The sequence below is a fragment of the Gymnoscopelus microlampas genome (assembly GCF_963454915.1).
Source record: "Gymnoscopelus microlampas genome assembly, chromosome: 8".
Classification (NCBI taxonomy): Eukaryota; Metazoa; Chordata; class Actinopteri; order Myctophiformes; family Myctophidae; genus Gymnoscopelus; species Gymnoscopelus microlampas.
Window position 1 is genome coordinate 17,428,927 of NC_139945.1, and position 15,715 is coordinate 17,444,641.

At 42.5% G+C, this 15,715-nt stretch overlaps 1 protein-coding gene across 1 annotated transcript in view; it reads right to left on the bottom strand.

Moving 5' to 3' along the window:
- Window positions 1-2,136: 2,136 nt before the first annotated feature.
- LOC311049868 (calpain-5-like) overlaps window positions 2,137-15,715 on the bottom strand; it is a 42,879-nt gene continuing 29,300 nt past the window's right edge. The window contains exons 4-13 of the mRNA XM_084063765.1: window positions 12,840-13,048; window positions 11,616-11,808; window positions 11,058-11,251; window positions 10,322-10,399; window positions 7,286-7,481; window positions 7,063-7,185; window positions 6,252-6,448; window positions 4,716-4,837; window positions 4,237-4,373; window positions 2,137-3,557 (exon numbers count right to left, since the gene is read on the bottom strand). Of these exons, the coding sequence (XP_083919891.1) occupies window positions 3,378-3,557; window positions 4,237-4,373; window positions 4,716-4,837; window positions 6,252-6,448; window positions 7,063-7,185; window positions 7,286-7,481; window positions 10,322-10,399; window positions 11,058-11,251; window positions 11,616-11,808; window positions 12,840-13,048 (1,629 nt within the window). The 3' untranslated portion in view covers window positions 2,137-3,377. The remainder of the gene's footprint in view (window positions 3,558-4,236; window positions 4,374-4,715; window positions 4,838-6,251; window positions 6,449-7,062; window positions 7,186-7,285; window positions 7,482-10,321; window positions 10,400-11,057; window positions 11,252-11,615; window positions 11,809-12,839; window positions 13,049-15,715) is intronic.

Genomic DNA, 15,715 nt, shown 5'->3' on the forward strand with positions numbered 1-15,715 from the left:
AAAATCATCAGTGTAAAGGGAAACTTAAAATAAAACCCAACTTAAAAACAAACACCACTGTTCTGGGTGTGAGGAGATCAATACAGTGTGGCAAAAAAGTACCCTATATCTTCTGGATATTTTCTCTGCAAAATGTACACCCGATGAAAAGATGCGTCTAACGTCATTGTCATAATGTAAACATTTTATTTGCAATTCCACAGAAGACATAGGGTATATTTTTGCCACACTATACTACTCACATCAGAACAATGGCAATTAGGTTGAAAATGAGGGAAGTTTCACTTAAATTCTGAGTAAACAAATGTAACCAAATGGACCCTTACAGGTAAGTTGCATACTGTCTCTCTGAGTTACAAATGGATAAATGAACACTGAGGGTTTTACATTGTGTAAGAAGTTATTTACTGTTACTATACTTATGTACTGTAGTAGAGCAGTGGTTCTCAACCTGTGGTTCGGGACCCCCAGGGAGCTCCCCACATGATTTTGGGAGGGTCCCCAGATGACAGTGAAGTGACAATTTAAGGACTTGTAGAGCTGCTATTTTCACAATATTTATCTGTGGAACCGAGTAATAAAATGTTAATGCCTCAACTCCTACATTCGAAGTGCTTGTCAGGGTGGGGGGTCCCCGGTTCAAATATGATTATTTTGGGGGGTCGCGGTCTGAAGAGGTTGAGAACCACTGTAGTAGAGTATCTTATTTTCCTCAGTGGGGAGCTGGTAGGGTGTATTGAACGATAACAAATTAGAAAACGAAACGATGACACCATAGACTTGTAAACTTGTAAACAAAACCAGACGAACCATTCCAAGATCATAGAATTATTCAAACCTAAAATGAGTGGCAATGAACCCAAACATAAGAAACAATTGCATGGTCTATGCATCAACGGTACATAAAATAAAACAAATTTACATGATATTGTAAATTGTATGATTTCCAAATAGCTATCTACAAAATAATGTAAACTTAAAAGCGTCAGCATTGTTATATAGTGACATAACGATATGAGTAAACAAATACAATTAAGTAAAGCAAGATGGTGTTAACACATCTTTGAAGTAAATAGCCCCTTTTATACAGAGATCCATATTGCCATAAAGAAGATCTGTTATTATACTGGCTTTGTTTTTTTTTAACACAGAACCAAACAAAGCCGGCGTAAAACCGGCTGCGTGTGTGCTTTTAAGCGTGCCGCCGTTCAAGAATCAGAGGTGTGAAGTGTAATGCTTAATTCATTGTGGCATATGACAGTGTTGTGAGCTTGTAGAACGGCTATGTTCAACCCTTTCAGCCTGTAGTGTTACACTTTGCTGTTTAAGATGACAGCTATTGTCGGTAGATTGTATACATTTACAACAATATTGTATTGTTTATTTAGACTATGCCTATTAATGTAGCTCAATTGTTTTAAATCTGTTGTTGCAAGGTCAGGGTTGAATTGTGTCTCCCTCATTTTCTCACAAAATGAAGGTCCTTATTTCTCCTTTGAAAATACTGTGCCTGTCATTAATGACAGTGGTTTGTGTTGGGTTGTGAAAATACAAGCATTGAATCGGCCGGACGGTTGTGGTTGAAATGATAAAAAATGGGGGAGGCTAAAAGAAAGTAGCGCAATCCATATAAATAAGGCTACAGTCAAGTTCAAATCCCACCGTTATTCCACAGCGAGGTGGAATACCGGCACAACATTCCCACCTTGAACAGGCTGTGTAAAAGGGGCTACTGTAACATAGGTTTTAGGCAATGAGCAATGATGCTTTTGATAATGGCACAACATGAAAATATATACATCAACATGGAGATTGGTAACTGGCCCAAAAATGCATGTGGAGCACAACGTGGGTGTCAAAATTAACATGCAAAGATATTGATGCTCAGCTGCAATGAAATATCAACCAACTATTGCACAAATGGCACAGTCTTTACCTTAAGAAGGCCTTAACTAATGAGAATAAAAATTTGATTTAGCTCAACAACCTCTTTCTCTCATACATTTCAAGACACTCTACTGCCACCATGTGGTCAGATATGGTAATGAGCATTAGCATTGGAGCATTACTGTAATATTGTGCTTATGATCAAATCTAAGAAAGGTCAGATGATGTTTTTTTTTTTTGGAGGTGTATCAAATTAATCAAATCTATTACGCAACAACATTGAATATAAAATCAAGGCCCCAGGAGTCTTTGCTTTGGTTTGACTTGGTAACACACAGCTGCTGGGTATATCTCCCTCTGTCTTCGGTTGATTCAAATAACAAGAAATACTTTTGGCACGAGAAGGTAGTGATAACCAGACAATTACTGAATCAATTATAGATTCTATTACTTTTTGTTTTTTGTTTAATGGATAGAAGTGACAGTGTGTTGACCACAGCCCAATAGCACAGCTCCAATTTGTTATCCCAGCTAAATGGCATTATTCATTTTTAAATCAGTAGGCACAAAACTGGCTATCAAAAAATTATATAAGTAAATATAGACAGAATAAGATGACTGAAAGAGAGGGAAAAGTATACATGTTTGTACTGTATGTATTAGTAGAACGATAAAAAAGTGCCCCTTTCTGCATTGAACTCTTTGATACATCTCTTCTCGAGAGGAACACAAGTAACCACTTTAAGTTAAAGTGTTGTTTCCTGTTGATTGTATTCATGGTTAATATCAGCTGATGTTGTTCTTGGTCTTTGAAATGTTAAAAACATATTGGATGGTTGGTTGCTCTCTAAGAATATTCCACCACCCAATCTTTTTTCTTCTATGATTCTTTGCATGGGCTTCTCTTGGCACAGTACAGCAGACAACAACACTGTACGCTTAACTTTGGTCCCAATAAGAGCAGAATAGACTGCTTCACTAAACATACTGTGATGATACGTAATATAAACGAATAACTTTTTTTTTTTACAAGTAGGCACTTGTACATCACTGAGGATTAGGAGGTCATGCTGTGTTTCATTCATGGGTTTTCTGCTCACCGTGTAAAATTGATTATAACAATAGCCTCTAATTATTTACTGTTTGTAAACAATGGTAAACTTGGCAACGTTATTTGTTTGTATCTATAGTAACAGAATTTCATATTTGATGTAACCAGTGCTATAGATCCTGATTGGCCAGACAGATTGTGTTTGTTTTTTGTGTGTTGTGTCATTTTAGATTTTAGCGTTGGCTATTTAAAAATAGCAGACGAACAAGCTCACAGCGCGTCACAAACTTGTACATCTGCTATTTTGGATGGCACAGAACATTTGCAGATGGGGGGTTCCGCGGCCGAATACATACATCAATTTGGGGGTCCTCCTTGGCACGAAACCACTGGTTTAGAAGGCATTCGTAGCATCGGCCTCAGGTCTTAATGAATGAGTTTAGATTTCAGTGAGCACTCTGCTAGTCACCACCACCACGGTGAGGGTTCCGGGGAGGTCGTTGTCACGCCGGTTACCCTTGTCCCTCAGGTGGATGGTCTGCTGCTGCTGGCCGCTGGGCTCAGCCGGCAGGGTCACCTGACCCAGGAAGGAGTCCCTCAGCATGTTGTGGTTGTAGATCTGGCAAACAAAACACAGGGGAAGGACACACACACACACACACACACACACACACACACACACACACACACACACACACACACACACACACACACACACACACACACACACACACACACACACACACACACACACACACACACACACACACACACACACACACAAAACGATGTTGAGGAGGTGCTGACCACGGAAGATACACAAAATATTAAAAAGTAGCAGGTCGCACAACTCGTAGCCACGATGCAAAACGTTTTTTATTTGAACCCATTAAAACCGGGAAAGCGTCTGTGTCCTTTTATACGTTGGGCTATTCAAAAATAGCAGATATACAAGCTCATAGCACGTCACTTTGTAGATCTGTAGATCTGCTTGTAGATCTGATATTTTTGAAAAATCTTGAACATTTGTGCAAATCTTTGAATATATATATATATTTAAAGCGAACATTTTTAACTCAAATCTGGGGGTCCCCGGAACAAAATATGGGGGTCGGCGGCCAATTACATATAATTTGGGGGGTCCTTGACATGAAAAAGTTTGAAAATCACTGATATAGAAACATGAGTTTTTCAGAAAACTGTTAGGATTTAGAAGACATTTTTGGAATCGGCCTCAGGTTATCTTTATAGTTGTCATTCTAGTCTGGACATCTCTTAACACATACACACAGCCCTACCTCTATGCTGATGTTCTGGTTGGCTTTCTTCCTGTAGAAGAGACCCTTGGTGTCAAAGACGGGGCTCCGAGTGTCTTTATGGACCGGAGAGCGAACCTTCTCTCCCTCACAGCGGATTATCACATAGGGGTCTGACGCTGGACACACACACACACACACACACACACACACACACACACACACACACACACACACACACACACACACACACACACAAAGGATACATATAATGTCATCACATAATCTAAGAAATAAAAGCAGCGGTGAGTGCGTTAATCCCTTAACCCATTAAGACCGGGAACGCATCTGTGTCATTTTAAGATTTCTTTGGCTATTAAAAAAACAGCAGATCTACAAGCTCATAGCGCGGCACCGAGTGCCGCGCTATGAGCTTGTAGATCTGCTATTTTTTTAAATAAAAGTAAAGTGGTTACGCAGCGTTCCCGGTTTTAATGCGTTTAATTACTGTGTTGGTATACCTCCATCGGAGTCCTGAACGGCCAGTCCGTCGGCTCTCATCACGTGGACCTGAGTGACCAGCGTGGGGTAACCACACAGACCGGACCAGCAGGTCTGAGGAGGCTCGTCAAGGGTCAACTCCCTAGGGAGGGAGGGAGAGGGAGGGAGAGAGAGAGAGGTTAAGAGTTCCTGCCCATCACAGTGGAGACCGGAATTCAAATCCTCCACGGTGCCTCCGGCATAGCCGGTTGTTCCAACCAACACAATTGGCTGTGAACAGCCAAATTCAGGCCCAGGTCCGGTGCATCTCAGGAGCAGGACTCATAGGCATGAAGAAAGAAGGCACTGGAGCAAACTCAGACATTTGAAGCCTTTTAACCCAAGCTCGTAAGCCTTTTAACAAGCCTTTTAACAAGCCTTTTAACAAGCTCGTAGCACGGCACCGAGTGCCGCGCTACGAGCTTGTAGATCTGCTGTTTTTCAAAAATCGTGAAAATGTGTGAAAATCTTTGAATATTATTCTTTTAAAGCAAACATTAACTCAAATCTTTGCTTCTGGGGGTCCCTGGAACAAACTATTTTGAGATCGGGGTCCGCAGCCAAATTCATATCATTTTGAGGGTCCTTGACATGAAAAAGTTTGAAAACCACTGATATAGAAACATACGTTTTTCAGAAAACCGATTTAGAAGACATTTTGCAGAATCGGAACCTCAGGCCTCAATGGGTTAAATCACAGGGTGCAGGCAAATAAAACGTGACAATGTTTTCTATGTCAGTACGTCTTCATCAGGTGATGATTGTTTGCTCCAGTGTCTTCTTTCTTCAACACAGCCGGTTGTGTTTGTGGGTGGAAAACCCGGGCGGGGAGGGAGGGTGATGGCGCCAGCGGGGAGTTGGAACTGAGAGTAATGGCATGTTCCTCGGTACGTTACGGACACTCCTCACTGTCAGGTGAAAAGAAGCAACCGGCGACTCCATGTGTATCGGAGGAGACACATGGCCGTCTACAACCAGTGCCAGTCAGAGGTGACAGGGACTACATGGGGGACCACTGCACCATCAAAAGTCACATACAATGATCTCTACACCATTGGTTCTCAAAGTGGGGTACGGGGACCCCCAGGGGTACTTGAGGCGGTTCCAGGGGGTCCCCAGCTAAATGATGGATAGGAACCAAATGGACCCTTATGGTTCTGTAACTCTGAGAGTGTACAAATGGAACCAAATTTGGTTCCATTTGTACACTCTCAGAGTTAAATTAACATTGATTTTATAATATAAATTCGGGTCCCAGAGGTATAAATGCCATTAAATGGGGGTCCGTAGCCCTAATACATGTCAAACTGGGGGTCCTTGAAATTAAAATGGTTGAGAATCACTGCTAGAGAGCCATATAAATCTTCTCTTATTGGGGTCCCTGGCTTATCTTTTTAAATGGGGGTCCGCGGGCTAATAAGTGTCAATTTGGGGGTCCTTGACATGAAAAAGTTTGAGAACCAATGCTCTACACCACATTACACTTCATCCACTGTGATAATGGCGGTGGTCCATACTTGCAGTCAGCGGGGACATCGGTGAAGATGCGCAACAGGAAGTCTCCGTCCAGGCCGGGGTCAAAGGTGGTGGGGATGATGACGTAGCGACCCTGATTCATGTCGATGCGGAGGAACACGGACCTGGAGTTGATGTAGGTGCTGCCCCCTACCTTCTGCTGCGTGACATGCATACGGTACGTCCTGTTCAGCTCCACCTACACACAATGATATGAATGAATGAATGAATGAATTAATTAATTAATGACTTTAAACTTATAGCTATGACCTAACACTGCAGTGGCCTCTCAAACTGAGGTGTGGGGATCCCCAGGGGTCCTTGAGGGAGTTCCAGGGGGTCCCCCGCTAAATTATTAATAGTTAGGAACCAAATGGACCCTTACAGCTCTATAACTCAGAGAGTGCACAAATAGAACCAAATGGCCCTGTTAAGGTCCATTTGGTTCCATTTTGTATACTCTCAGAGTTATGGGGGACGTAATGCATACCAAACTGGTGGTCCTTGAAATGAAAAGGCTTGAGAACCACTGCTCTATAACTTCACAGAGGAGAACATTGTTGAGAACTTGTTGTACTCTGTGGACTATGTTCCTCCATTTTTCTATCATTGAGATGTCACTGAGCAAAAAAGCACGCACGCACGCGCATGTGCGCGCACACACACACACACACAAACACACACACACACACACACACACACACACACACACACACACACACACACACACACACACACACACACACACACACACACACACACACACACACACACACACACACACACACACACACACACACACACGGTGCTGACCCTGTGTATGTCAAAGCCTATGGCCAGGTTTTCTCCTCGTCCGTGTTTGAGCGAGGCTCTGCGGTCTCTCTGCTGTAGGCAGAACAACACCTCGTCCTCTGGCTTCTTCACATCAAACACATACTGCAAGGAAACACACATACATTAATACCACGTACTACAAAGGAACACACACACACACACACACACACACACACACACACACACACACACACACACACACCTGTGGGTTCTGGAGGAAGGTCAGCTTGTTGTTGGTGCAGCCCCCCGCGCGGTTGCGGACGGGGTCATCGGCGCGACACCAGGCCCCCGTGACCACCGTCTCCTCCCAGGTCTTATGGAAGCTCAGGTAGGACGTGTTGATCAGTCGACACAGGATCAGGTCTGTGAAGTTAGCCACAAAGTCATCGAACGTCATCCTGGAGGAGGAAACAGAGAGACAGAGACAGTTATTCAGAACCAGTGTTGATTTTGACAGAAAATTTTGAGTTTGTTTTGGTCATAGTCTTTTGAATACATTTCCATTCAGTTTTAGTCATATTTTAGCCATCTGAAATGTTCTACTGTTATAGTTTTAGTCATATTTTAGCCATCTGAAATGTTCTACTGTTAGTCTAGTTTTAGTCATATTTTAGCCATCTGAAATGTTCTACTGTTAGTCTACTGTTAGTCGACTAAATATCATAAGATTATAGTCGACTAAATCTACAGTTGATTTAGTCGACTAAAAAGCATTTTGGCGGTGCCTTGATGGCGTCGTAATGGCTGATTTTACACTTGGTAGCATGCTGAAAATAGCAGATCTACAAGCTCACAACGCATCGCAGTGCGACACGTTGTGAGCTTGTAGATCTGCTATTTTCAGAGCGCAACACCCGAACTCAACCAAACATAAAATGACTTGTCACTAACATTTTGGTCTAGTTTTTATTTGTTGACGAAATTGTCAATGTTTAGGGTTAGGGTCTCAGTTTTAGTCATCATAGCTTAGTTTTTATTTAGTTTTCGTCAGTGAAAAAAGGTAGTCGACGAACATTTTTCATCATAGTTTCAGTCGACGAAATCAACACTGTTCAGAACCAGAATCATCTTTATTGTCACATCACAGGTGTACAGGTGTAAAACAGTGGGTGGAATTCATTTTTGTGCAAGCTCCATCGTTTTTATTATACACATAGTACTGTGTATCTATCCGGTGCGGTGACCCCAGGGGTCCTTGAGGGGGTTCCCCAGCAAAATGTGTTAATATAGCATCAAAATCAGTTTAACCACTTTAACTCTATGCATAAAGACTATTTGAAAATAGCCGATCTACAAGCTCACAACACAATGCTATTTTCAAAAGATCTTGAAAGAAATGCGAAAAATGTTTGAAACGTTTGAACAATCTAAATCTTTTATGGGGGTCCCTGGCAGGACATACTTCTAAGATGGGGTCTGTGGCCAAATACACATTAATTTGGGGGTCCCTGACATGAAAACGTTTGAGAACCACTGATTTAACGCCATCAACGGACATCCTGTAGAATGAGTTAGGGACAGTGAGGGAGAGCTGGAAATAGAGGAAGGAGGGAGGGAACGAGAGGGTGAGAGAGAGTGTGTAGATCAAAACTTTATGCCTGCTACTTTAACGAAAGAGTTAAGTCACACGCCATCCTGAAAGGAGGAAATCTAATAAATAAACAAACAGAACAGATTCGGTCCATCAATTTGGTTGTTATGTCATCTCCCTGTTTCCCCAGCAGGGGGTGCCACTGACCCGGGATTGACAGAGGACCACATGTTTTACTGAATCATTGGAACATTTTGTTTGCGCCTAATGACACCATGTGTCATTATGTATCAACTGAATTACAGTTAGTAGACATAAATAAACTTGTATTTTGATATCAATTCAGATGCACACAGAAATGTTATAACTGAGGTGACTGTATGGAGTGAGGCAGGGCCGCATTAACCGTGGAACCTAGTGGAACTTGTGTTCCACGGCCCGCAGCCTGCAGGGCCCTGTGAGAATTGTGTATTTAATTTTTGTGTATGTAAAGAAAAAATGTTGATTTATATTGGTCAAATAGAACCGAATTAGACCCGAATTAGACCCGAAAAAATTCACGCGCGCAGGTTGGGTGCACGCCGCTGGGGGGGCCTTTGGTTTTGTGGTGTTCCACGGCCCTGAGGGGTCTTAATGCGGCCCTGGAGTGAGGCCTGAAGAAAGGAAAAACTATGGGAAACTGTCTGTAGGTGTAGTATTTGTCCCATTAGTTTTATTGGAAGTAGTAGATGTTGTAGTAGTAGTAGTAGTAGCAGTGGTAGAACATAACTAAGTACATTTACTCAAGTACTGTACTTAACTACAATTTATGAGGTTTTCCATTTTCAATTTATTTTTACTTTTACTCCACTACATTTCAGAGGCAAATATTGTACTTTTACTCCACTACAATTATTTGAAAACTTTAGTTACTAGTTACTTTGTAGATTTTGATTATTATTACAAAACATACATTAACCACTTCAGCCTATACTATATCTCTGCTGTCCGGCAGGAACCAGCTAACTCCAAAATGTTCATTTTTCAGGAAATGACAAAAAACATAGAAAAAGTGTAGTTAGGAGGTTTTGTTCATCATTGATAAGAACAGCTGAATGGACCTCCAAGCTCACAATGAGGTTGGAGGTCAAAAGGGGGTGGAGCCTGGAGTCAGCAAAACCAGCTAACTCCACCCCCCTTTGGTGGAGTTAGCTGGTTTAGCAGAAGCGCTTTTTAATACTTTTCATTGGTTCAATATTTTTTGAATCAACACACAGACGTAAAGGGTGTTCAATAACACTTATTTATGGAAAAAGAATGCAAAAGCGTCAAAATGGAGTTAGCTGGTTTCTGCCGGACAGCAACGATATATTCTTTGGCTATTTTCAACAACAAAAAATCTATATTTTAAAAAAGTATATTTTGATGCCAATACCTTTGTACTTTTACTCAAGTACATTTTTAATTTAAAACTTGTACTTGTAACAGAGTATTTCTAAATAATAATAATGGATTTTATTTATAATGCACTTTACATTTGAAAAAAATCTCAAAGTGCAACAATAGGCAGTTGCATAAAAAGAAACTTGCAGTATCTTTACTTTTACTCAAGTAAAGAATGTGAGTACTTGTTCCACCACTGAGTAGTAGTAGTAGTACAACAACAACAACAACAACAACAGTAGTAGCAGTAGTAATAGTAGTAAAAAAAAAAGTATTATTACTCACCAGAACTCTCCGTCATCTTGTACTGTCACTCCAATCTTCTCTCTCTCACTTTTACTGACCTTCTGCCATTCCTCTGAGCTGACACCAGGACACATACAGTACAAATACAAATTATTACACAGGTAAAATAAATGATAATGCAGGTTCAAAATACTAGAAATACTTGATAAACATAATAAACATCATATTTATTGTCCTGCAAATGTCGGTCACAGAATTTCTTTATCACATGATTGTCTAAATTCTGTTACCAAGGCCAATCTGACCCAACTGAATCCTTCCATTATGTATGTATTTATTCATTTACATAAAAATAGATACAGAATAACTTCAACAATAAAGCTGATTCTGAACATACTTACTTAAATAGGCTTCCTATTTAACCACTGTTTCTCTTCCTCTCTTCACCACTCCCCTTTTCCTGTCCCCCATCCCTCCTTTTCTCTATTCCTCCCAACAATGCCTCTCCTCTCCTCTCCTCTCCTCTCCTCTCCTCTCCTCTCCTCTCCTCTCCTCTCCCCTCCCCTCCCCTCCCCTCCCCTCCCCTCTCCTCTCCTCTCCTCTCCTCTCCTCTCCTCTCCTCTCCTCTCCTCTCCTCTCCTCTCCTCTCCTCTCCTCTCCTCTCCTCTCCTCTCCTCTCCTCTCCTCTCCTCTCCTCCCCTCCCCTCTCCTCTCCTCTCCTCTCCTCTCCTCTCCTCTCCTCCTCCTCTCCTCTCCTCCTCCTCTCCTCTCTCACCTGTCGCTCCAGGCTCCGTTCCACTCCTTCTCTCCCCAGGGGTTCCTCATGCGGATCATGGTCAGCTTGTCTGACCTGAAGAAGGCCAGCAGGCCGTGACCCAGCCTCACCCGCCGCACGTCCGTCACGGCGTACGCGTGACCTTTGACCAGGCCGCAGGTCAGCTTAGCCTCCATTTCTGCAGCGCTGGCCGCCTGCACAGTAAAGTGTCTCAGTGTTCATTTAACTCTGAGAGCGTAGCAATGGACCCCAATGGATCAGTAAGGGTGTGATGCGACGCGACGCGATGCGACGCGTTGTGAGCTTGTAGATCGGCTATTTTCAAATATTTAGTACTTTTACTTTTGGCACTTTAAGTACATTTTTATGCCAATACTTTTGTACTTTTACTCAAGTCAATTTTTTATTCTGGACTTTTACTTATAAGAGAGTATTTTTATATTGCAGTATTGGTACTTTTACTTAAGTAAAGAATTTGAGTACTTTTTCCACCACTGCGTGCGTGTGCGTGTGCGCATGTTTGTGTGCGTGTGTATGTGCGTGTGCGTGTCTCCATACCCTGATAGAGCAGCTGATGAGTCCTTCTCTGTTGTGGACCTTGAGGACTCTCTCAAACAGCTCGTCACGTTTCTCCTGCTCGTCTTTGTACCCGTTCTCCATCAGGTCCATGGGCTCCGACACGCCGCCGGTGAAGTCCACCAGGGCGTCGGCCGTGTTCCCCCCATCCAACGCCTCGTAGCAGCCGTACATCCTGGACACACACACACACACACACACACACACACACACACACACACACACACATACACACACACACACACACACACACACACACACACACACACACACACACACACACACACACACACACACACACACACACACACACACACACACAGTTACTCATTGTATTATGTATTGTATTGTGTGGACTCTCGGCTGGTTTCCGTTAGCGACATTCATTCCCCCAATCCCAGGAAATGTACTTAATTCGAGCCCTAATCTTACAAAAAAAAATGCATGGAATCTCTGTACATGTGTAAGTACGTACGTCTGTAATCCATGTATCTCGAGAACCGTTCTGCCTAAGCTTGATTTGGCAAATTCCCCACAACTGCCATTTGATGACTTAGTCAGTTTACATGTCACAGTCAGTTTGTACTCTTCAGACATGGTCCGCACATTCTCCACAGACGTTTACCACTGCAGGACTTTCCAGAACTGACCCCCCCCCCCCCCCCCCGTTATGCCCATATATGGGCATATACTGATAACATCAGGGATCTCCATATATGGGCGCAAAGGGGACACAGACAGATGGGTGGTTACAACAGGTACTCTAACAACGAGTATTGCATAACAAGGTGGGCCACGCATTCCCTATTTGCATTGTTCCCAACTTGCATTGTTCCCGAGTAGGCCGGTAACCAACGGGCACCTGTCCAGTCCTAAATGATAACACTTTGAAAGGTGAGTATCAAGAAAATATGGTCACTTTTTAAATATTCCCTTCACCACTAATTCACACCCTAAATCACAGAAAAACTAACAAACAAACAAACACAACTGAATCTACATCAAACCAAAATCTGCATATCACTGTATACTTCCTTAATTCTGTTCCCTGCCCTCCCCCTTATGGAGCTGTGATTGGTTGGAGGTTAGATCCCCCCCTGTGCTGAGATTGGTTGTAGGTTAGCCCCCCCCCCCCCCCCCCCGTGCTGTGATTGGTTGGAGGTTAGTCCCCCCCCCCTGTGCTGTGATTGGTTGGGAGGTGCTTACTTGGCGTATGCTTTCTCCACCAGTGCGCTCCAAAACTCGTTGCTGTCATTGGAGTGGCAGTAGACCAGCTCTCCATTCACCGTGGGCAGCCGGTCGTCGATCACCACGTCCACCCACTCCCCAAAGCGCCAGAAGTGGAAGTGGAAGATCCCAGCGTACGACTCTGCCTTGTCTTTGTCCCATTCCTGATCCTTGTGCTCTGGAATCACCTGATGATGGGCAAAGAAACAAAGACAAATACAGCACATCAAGTACATTGAAAGTGCATTTTTGGTACACTTGATTGATTGAAACATTTATTTATTCTCGAAAAGAGCATTGAGGTTTACCCTCATTTACAATGCTGTCAAGATTACACACACACACACACACACACACACACACACACACACACACACACACACACACACACACACACACACACACACACACACACACACACACACACACACACACACACACACACACACACACACACACACACACACAAAAATATACAATTAAGACACATACAGATATAAAATACAGAAACAACAAAATAAGAGCAAAACAGAAAACTAGTATGTTAAAAACAGTTAAATAGAAAGGTAGGGAGATTTGAGAGCAGGTTATTAAATTGTACATACAGTAGGTTCTCTACAAGTTGTAGATTGTTCTGTGAAACTGGAGCGGATTTTCCCAGTTCAGACTGAACATGTGGTACTTTAAGTGTAAGTCAGTTGCTTGAGCCGGTCTGGTAAGTGCTGTTTTTCCACTCTTAACAGCAATGTGAATGTGTATTCAAAGACAAAGATAAAGCACATCCTCCGACCACGGTGCTGAGACAAATAAGCAAAATCATAAAGAAGAAGGGCTCGCAACTCACTTTTAATGCTCCACACTTTACTTCAACAGCAGCTAGTAACGGACGTTCAAGTCCCTATTTGCTGCTGTTGAAAATAGTTTGGAGCATTAAAAGTTTGTTCCGTGTTTATAATTGAATATAGTAGGCCTACACACACACACACATGCTTTTAGTTTTGTAATATTATGAGCAACAAAAAATATCTCACCTACTAAATCCTCCATATTGTGTATGTTTTTACCAACGTGTCTTTATCAAAATGTTCATCAAAAGTGATTGTATAAGTTGTTTACTGCATGTTGTGTGATAGCATAATGTCCAAAACTGTGACTTTTCAGGATTTAAATTCAAAAATAGTTTCGAGCTTGTAGATCTGCTACTTTTGCTGCTTGTGTGTGATGCTGTAGTGTGATCAAGTCGGGCGTTAATTTACGAAAAAACACAAAAAAGTTAGAATATGCAGATAAGAGGTTTCTGCCCGACAGCAACGATAGTTGTGTGACGATACACAACTAGTTTACAGTGTGTTGTGTTGCCTTAGTTTACCTTTCGGAACCAGGCTTAACAGATGTATCTTTTTTTTTTCTTAATGAGGGGATTCCATGTCCCTTATAATCCCCATGTGGTTTTCACATCGCCACACACACCAGGACAAACACACACACACACACACACACACACACACACACACACACACACACACACACACACACACACACACACACACACACACACACACACACACACACACACACACACACACACACACACAAATCCAAATGACGCACTTCCATACACAATGTGTGTGTGTGTGTGTGTGTGTGTGTGTGTGTGAGAGAGCGTGCATGCGTGCACATATCTATACACACACACACAATCAGTGCCCGCACTGGCACACACATTCAAACACACACACACACACACACACACACACACACACACACACACACACACACACACACACACACACACACACACACACACACACACACACACACACACACACACACACACACACACACACACACACACACACCGAGGTGAGGTGTAAATAACCGGTCCAATGAGCTAAGACTGCCAAAGCTCCCAGAAGCCCCAAGGAAACTCCCAGAGTTCCCTGCCGTGCGTCATTGTGAAGGCGCCGGTTGCCTAGCGCCTTCACACGTCTCCCACCCAGAGGTTTCACTTTCCAGCAGAATCACACACCAATTATCCCACTTATGGCAGGCCAGACAGGGTGGTCCCTTTCCTCTTGTCTTGGAAATGTCATTTTAAAATGTCACTGCTTGCCGCTTGTGTTGCTCACTTTCTATTGCTGCATGTAGTATGTCAACACACACAGTACAAGTGAACTCAGTGTTAATTTCAATCAGAAAGTGTACAATGGACCCAATGGGTCCGTTTGGTTCGGTATGGTTTGTTTTTTTGCACCTTAATGTACAGTATGTCTAAACTCCTGCATATACCTGCTACTTTTTATGCTGTGTGTATGTATATATATTGTTTCTGTTTGGCAGAAACCTCTTATCTCCATATTCAAACTTTTTGTGTGACTCTACTTGACCACACTACGACCATACTACTTGACCAGGGGCGTCACGGCCATTCACTGTGCGTACGACGCGACACCCTCACTCTCACAGATCCGTGATTTCATACCCCCCAATTTTTTGAAAAAAACATTTTTTTTATAATAAATCGGTAAAATCAGGCAAAAATAAGAATTAAATAACCTAACCCTAACCCTAAAACCAAAATAAAGTAACCAAAACACGAAAATCCGCCCAAAAAACGCAACATTTTGAAAATACAGAATTTGTTTACATTTGACAGTTACAAATGTTTTTCACGCTTTTTCAAAAATAGCAAATCTACAAGCTCATACCGTGTATATCTGCTATTTTTGAATAGCCAAAGTGTAAAGTAAGGGGTATAGTCCACCCCCCACCTTCTGAGAGCCCGTGACGTCCCTGTACTTGACCATATCACAGCGTCACACAAGAGCACCTCTTTTTCTTTCTTTCTTTTCTGA